The sequence below is a fragment of the Salmo salar genome, chromosome ssa09 (assembly GCF_905237065.1).
Source record: "Salmo salar chromosome ssa09, Ssal_v3.1, whole genome shotgun sequence".
Classification (NCBI taxonomy): Eukaryota; Metazoa; Chordata; class Actinopteri; order Salmoniformes; family Salmonidae; genus Salmo; species Salmo salar.
Window position 1 is genome coordinate 94,611,944 of NC_059450.1, and position 7,323 is coordinate 94,619,266.

The 7,323-nt window shown below is 48.1% G+C and overlaps 1 protein-coding gene across 1 annotated transcript; it reads right to left on the minus strand.

Annotated features, from left to right (window-relative positions):
* Window positions 1-268: 268 nt before the first annotated feature.
* LOC123744806 (proline-rich extensin-like protein EPR1) lies at window positions 269-6,335 on the minus strand. Its single transcript, XM_045724996.1, has 3 exons — window positions 6,331-6,335; window positions 3,763-5,767; window positions 269-988 (listed from the first exon to the last, which is right to left on the minus strand). Exons 1-3 carry the CDS (start codon window positions 6,333-6,335, stop codon window positions 269-271), a joined length of 2,730 nt encoding a protein of 909 aa, XP_045580952.1.
* Between the last annotated feature and the right edge of the window lie 988 nt (window positions 6,336-7,323).

Sequence of the window (7,323 nt, forward strand, 5' to 3'; positions counted from 1 at the left end):
CACACACACAGACACACACACACACACACACCGACATACACACAGACACACACACAGACACACACAGTGGCAGTGGAGCTCTGTGGCAGAATGTTAATGAAATTGTTTATTTTCCATTAAATGGCTGGCTGGCTGGCTGGCTGGCTGGCTGGCTGGATGGTGGGCTGGATGGTGGGCTGGCTGGATGGATGGTGCGCTGGATGGTGGGCTGGATGGTGGGCTGGATGGTGGGCTGGCTGGATGGTGGGCTGGCTGGATGGTGGGCTGGCTAGTTGGGGGGCTGGATGGTGGGCTGGATGGTGGGCTGGCTGGATGGTGGGCTGGCTGGATGGTGGGCTGGATGGTTGGGGGGCTGGATGATGGGCTGGATGGTGGGCTGGATGTTGGGCTGGATGGTGGGCTGGCTAGTTGGGGGGCTGGATGGTAGGCTGGATGGTGGGCTGGACGTTGGGCTGGATGTTGGGCTGGATGGTGGGCTGGATGATGGGCTGGATGGTGGGCTGGCTGGATGGATGGTGGGCTGGATGATGGGCTGGATGGATGGTGGGCTGGATGGTGGGCTGGCTGGATGGTGGGCTGGCTGGATGGTGGGCTGGCTGGATGGTGGGCTGGATGGTGGGCTGGCTGGATGGTGGGCTGGATGGTGGGCTGGATGGTGGGCTGGATGGATGGTGGGCTGGATGGATGGTGGGCTGGATGGTTGGATGGTGGACTGGATGTTGGGCTGGATGGTGGGCTGGCTGGATGGTGGGCTGGCTGGATGGTGGGCTGGTTGGTTGGTGGGCTGGATGGTGGACTGGATGTTGGGCTGGATGGTGGGCTGGATGGTGGGCTGGCTGGATGGTGGGCTGGTTGGTTTGTGGGCTGGATGGTGGGCTGGATGGATGGTGGGCTGGATGGTTGGTGGGCTGGATGGTGGGCTGGATGGTTGGTGGGCTGGATGGATGGTGGGCAGGTTGGTTGGCTGGCTGGCTGGCTGGGCTGTAGGCTAATCCCAGTGTTTAAGATGACAAGAGATTCATCACACAAAGGGCCAAGTTAAGCAAAAGCTATCAAAGGAGAGGAGTTTTAGGAATCTGTCCCTCTGGCTATTGTAACATATTCAATCCTTGGGTAATATTCTCACAACCTATTGTCTGAAAAGTTGTCTGAGAAGAATGACCTATCACTGAATACCTTGACAGTAGTGATGGATGAATAGCCTATCACTGAATACCTTGACACTAGTGATGGATGAATAGCCTATCACTGAATACCTTGACACTAGTGATGGATGAATAGCCTATCACTGAATACCTTGACACTAGTGATGGATGTATAGCCTATCACTGAATACGTTGACATTAGTGATGGTTGAATAGCCTATCACTGAATACGTTGACATTAGTGATGGTTGAATAGCCTATCACTGAATACGTTGACATTAGTGATGGTTGAATAGCCTATCACTGAATACGTTGACATTAGTGATGGTTGAATTGCCTATCACTGAATACGTTGACATTCGTGATGGTTGAATAGCCTATCACTGAATACGTTGACATTAGTGATGGTTGAATAGCCTATCACTGAATACGTTGACATTAGTGATGGTTGAATAGCCTATCACTGAATACCTTGACACTAGTGATGGATGAATAGCCTATCACTGAATACGTTGACATTAGTGATGGTTGAATAGCCTATCACTGAATACCTTGACACTAGTGATGAATGAATAGCCTATCACTGAATACAATATGTTTGGAACATCAAATCGCAATAAAATCACAGTATAGAATCGCAATACATATCGTGTCGGCACCTAAGTATTGTGGTAATATCGTATTGTGAGGTCCCTGGCAATACCCAGCCCTAATTGACATGTGAAGTCAGAACGAGGACCAATGACTCAGTTACTTCATAAACACTTTCTCCTTCGTATCAAAGTCAAATAAACGTTACCTGAAGCCACCCTGTTGCTATTGGAATACAAAGAGCATTTTGAAGCAGCTCACATATTGAGAGAAAATATATAATCTCAGAGCACAAGATTGGAACTCAAAACGAATTTGTAATAACTGTTACTATGGTGTTATGAAACACATTTTTTTACACAAAGATCCATCTTGCACCTTAGTGGGATAAATCCCTGTAACTCATTACATACAGGATCAGCTACGTTGTCAAGTTATCTATAAATCCCTGTAACTCATTACATACAGGATCAGCTACGTTGTCAAGTTATCTATAAATCCCTGTAACTCATTACATACAGGATCAGCTACGTTGTCAAGCTATCTATAAATCCCTGTAACTATCTTCCAATCAGCACAGTTCTGTCAGATCTCTGTGGAAATGAGAGCAGGGTAACAACACCCAGACAGGATAACAACGCCCAGCCAGGATAACAACGCCCAGCCAGGATAACAACACCCAGCCAGGATAACAACACCCAGCCAGGATAACAACACCCAGCCAGGATAACAACAACCCGCCAGGATAACAACACCAAGCCAGGATAACAACAACCCGCCAAGATAACAACACCCAGCCAGGATAACAACACCAAGCCAGGAAAACAACACCCAGCCAGGATAACAACACCCAGCCAGGATAACAACACCCAGCCAGGAAAACAACACCCAGCCAGGATAACAACACCCAGCCAGGATAACAACACCCAGCCAGGATAACAACAACCCGCCAAGATAACAACACCCAGCCAGGATAACAACACCCAGCCAGGAAAACAACACCCAGCCAGTCAAATTTACAACATGACTTTGTTGAGTCCCTGAAAGAAAGATCAACTTTAGAACAGAGCTGGGCTGGATATCTTTCCCAGGATGTTTGGTATGAGGGCTTGTTTTTCTTAGTATGTCTGTAGTTAGTTTTCCTTTCCTGTCCAAAGGAATTCAACTGACTGAACGACATGAGCACTAAGCAGCAACAATGAAAAGCTTTATTTGTCTGTTTAAGCGTAGAGAGGAGGAACTGCTACACAGAAGGAGTAGAATAGAGCTGTGGTCCACCGTCCCTCTGTGTGTGTGTGTGTGTGTGTGTGTGTGTGTGTGTGTGTGTGTGTGTGTGTGTGTGTGTGTGTGTGTGTGTGTGTGTGTGTGTGTGTGTGTGTGTGTGTGTGTGTGTGTCTGTGGGTGTGTGTGTCTCTGTGTGTGTGTGTGTGTGTGTGTGTGTGTGTGTGGGTGGGTGTCTGTGGGAGTGTGGGTGTCTGTGGGTGTGTGTCTCTGTGGGTGTGTGTGTGTGTGTGTGTGTGTGTGTGTGTGTGTGTGTGTGTGTGTGTGTGTGTGTAACATCAGTATTCTTCATGTCTCCTCTAACTCGTTCGTTGTATGGTGTAGAGGTGTAGACTGGGGGAAGGGCAGATTGGTGTAGAGGTGTAGAGGTGAAGACTGGGGGAAGGGCAGATTGGTGTAGAGGTGAAGACTGGGGGAAGGGCAGATTGGTGTAGAGGTGTAGAGGTGAAGACTGGGGGAAGGGCAGATTGGTGTAGAGGTGTAGAGGTGAAGACGGGGGAAGGGCAGATTGGTGTAGAGGTGTAGAGGTGAAGACTGGGGGAAGGGCAGATTGGTGTAGAGGTGTAGACTGGGGGAAGGGCAGATTGGTGTAGAGGTGTAGACTGGGAGAAGGGCAGATTGGTGTAGAGGTGAAGACTGGGGGAAGGGCAGATTGGTGTAGAGGTATAGACTGAGGGAAGGGCAGATTGGTGTAGAGGTGTAGAGGTGAAGACTGGGGGAAGGGCAGATTGGTGTAGAGGTGTACACTGGGGGAAGGGCAGATTGGTGTAGAGGTGTAGACTGGGAGAAGGGCAGATTGGTGTAGAGGTGTAGACTGGGGGAAGGGCAGATTGGTGTAGAGGTGTAGAGGTGAAGACTGGGGGAAGGGCAGATTGGTGTAGAGGTATAGACTGGGGGAAGGGCAGATTGGTGTAGAGCTGTAGAGGTGAAGACTGGGGGAAGGGCAGATTGGTGTAGAGGTGTAGAGGTGAAGACTGGGGGAAGGGCAGATTGGTGTAGAGGTGTACACTGGGGGAAGGGCAGATTGGTGTAGAGGTGTAGAGGTGAAGACTGGGGGAAGGGCAGATTGGTATAGAGGTGTAGAGGTGAAGACTGGGGGAAGGGCAGATTGGTGTAGAGGTGTAGACTGGGGGAAGGGCAGATTGGTGTAGAGGTGTAGAGGTGAAGACTGGGGGAAGGGCAGATTGGTGTAGAGGTGTAGAGGTGTAGACTGGGGGAAGGGCAGATTGGTGTAGAGGTGTAGAGGTGAAGACTGGGGGAAGGGCAGATTGGTGTAGAGGTGTAGAGGTGAAGACTGGGGGAAGGGCAGATTGGTGTAGAGGTGTAGAGGTGAAGACTGGGGGAAGGGCAGATTGGTGTAGAGGTGTAGAGGTGTAGACTGGGGGAAGGGCAGATTGGTGTAGAGGTGAAGATTGGGGGAAGGGCAGATTGGTGTAGAGGTGTAGAGGTGAAGACTGGGGGAAGGGCAGATTGGTGTAGAGATGTAGAGGTGAAGACTGGGGGAAGGGCAGATTGGTGTAGAGGTGTAGAGGTGTAGACTGGGGGAAGGGCAGATTGGTGTAGAGGTGAAGACTGGGGGAAGGGCAGATTGGTGTAGAGGTGTAGAGGTGTAGACTGGGGGAAGGGCAGATTGGTGTAGAGGTGTAGAGGTGAAGACTGGGGGAAGGGCAGATTGGTGTAGAGGTGTAGAGGTGAAGACTGGGGGAAGAGCAGATTGGTGTAGAGGTGTAGACTGGGGGAAGGGCAGATTGGTGTAGAGGTGTAGAGGTGAAGACTGGGGGAAGGGCAGATTGGTGTAGAGGTGTAGAGGTGAAGACTGGGGGAAGGGCAGATTGGTGTAGAGGTGTAGAGGTGAAGACTGGGGGAAGGGCAGATTGGTGTAGAGGTGTAGAGGTCTAGACTGGGGGAAGGGCAGATTGGTGTAGAGGTGTAGAGGTAAAGACTGGGGGAAGGGCAGATTGGTGTAGAGGTGTAGAGGTGAAGACTGGGGGAAGGGCAGATTGGTGTAGAGGTGTAGAGGTGAAGACTGGGGGAAGGGCAGATTGGTGTAGAGGTGTAGAGGTGTAGACTGGGGGAAGGGCAGATTGGTGTAGAGGTGTAGAGGTGAAGACTGGGGGAAGGGCAGATTGGTGTAGAGATGTAGAGGTGAAGACTGGGGGAAGGGCAGATTGGTGTAGAGGTGTAGAGGTGTAGACTGGGGGAAGGGCAGATTGGTGTAGAGGTGAAGACTGGGGGAAGGGCAGATTGGTGTAGAGGTGTAGACTGGGGGAAGGGCAGATTGGTGTAGAGGTGTAGAGGTGAAGACTGGGGGAAGGGCAGATTGGTGTAGAGGTGTAGAGGTGAAGACTGGGGGAAGAGCAGATTGGTGTAGAGGTGTAGACTGGGGGAAGGGCAGATTGGTGTAGAGGTGTAGAGGTGAAGACTGGGGGAAGGGCAGATTGGTGTAGAGGTGTAGAGGTGAAGACTGGGGGAAGGGCAGATTGGTGTAGAGGTGTAGAGGTGAAGACTGGGGGAAGGGCAGATTGGTGTAGAGGTGTAGAGGTATAGACTGGGGGAAGGGCAGATTGGTGTAGAGGTGTAGAGGTAAAGACTGGGGGAAGGGCAGATTGGTGTAGAGGTGTAGAGGTGAAGACTGGGGGAAGAGCAGATTGGTGTAGAGGTGTAGACTGGGGGAAGGGCAGATTGGTGTAGAGGTGTAGAGGTGAAGACTGGGGGAAGGGCAGATTGGTGTAGAGGTGTAGAGGTGTAGACTGGGGGAAGGGCAGATTGGAAAGAGATGAACTACACATACAGTGGTACGAGTCCTTCAAACATATTCATGTTTTTATAATGAATTCAAGCAAAAGAGGTTTCAATTGCTGTGTTGGCACTTTGTAACAAACGGAACCTTAACGTACTCCTGGCATAACCTTTCTTACTGAGATGCTGTCTGATACCAAATAGTATCCTATTCCCTACATCGTGCACTATTGTTGACTAAGGGCCCATATTATATTATAGGAAATAGGATTCCGTTTGGGACACGCCGCTGTGTAATACAAAAGGCCTCAGTGCGTTCAGAAAGTACTCACACCCCTTTACTCTTTTCACATTTTGTCGTTGTTAAAGCCTGAATTTGAAATTGATTTTTTAACAAATTATTTAAAAATGAAAAGCTGAAATGTCTTGTGTCATTAAGTATTATTTCAACCCCTGTTGTTATGGCAAGTCTAAATAAGTTCAGGAGTAAAAATTTGCTCAGCAAGAACACATAATACGATGCATGGACTCACTCTGTGTAAAATAATGTTAAACATGATTATTGAATGACTACCTCATCTCTGTACCCCACACGTAAATGTATCTGTAAGTTCCCTCAGTCAAGCAGTGAATTTCAAACACAGATTCAACCACAAAGACCAGGGAAGTTTTCCAATGCCTCGCAAAGAAGGGCACCTATTTGTAAATTGGTAAAAAAAATAATAATAATAATAATGTTTAAAAAAGCATAAATAATAGTTGGTTTAGCTGCCTAAGAATCTTAATGCATGTTTATGGAACCATGAAGTTGTAGATCAGCGTGTGTGTGTGTGGGTTCTCACTTCTCAAACTATGGGCAGAGTTGAATCATTCAGACAGACATCTTTTTCCTTACCTTCGCTCTCCTTGTTAGATATCATGCACATTTATGGCTTGGTAGCAAAGGTCATCACCATTGTGTTAGTTCTTATAGTAGCAGTAAACAGCAACAAGTGAAATGATCAACGGAGAGAGATGTGAAAGGGAGTGGCGTTACAGCCTCACTCTATCCAACCGTAGCAGTAGGATCAAGTTACAATCAATGTTCCCTCCATTGAACATTGTGAAAATTCTGTGCAACTTTACTGTGAACACTGAGGCTGTACCCGCTTTACGTTACAGTTTTAACAGTGGTCAAATAGGCTGCTGTGGCTATTTGATTATAATGTAGGCCTGCCTACCAGTTACCTACCATCAAAAACAATGGAGAAAATGCATCCCATAACATTTTAACATGGAAATAGCTGTTCTGTCATTAACAGACTACAGTAGCAGCCAATGTGTGGTGTTCAATGTTGGCCTACATTCCATGAGACTTCTGAAAAAAACATGCAGGGCTTGACATTAACCTGTTTATTCACTTGTCCTTTAGACAAGGAGGTGACTGAACATGATGTTGTGTTTGATGAAAGAAACCACTTTACAAAATAAAATTCATTATTCTCATACCATTATTAGAGAGAAAGATACATGCTTACGTCTGTCTATTCACTACTAAGCTTATTCAAGCTTGTCTCAAATTACAACA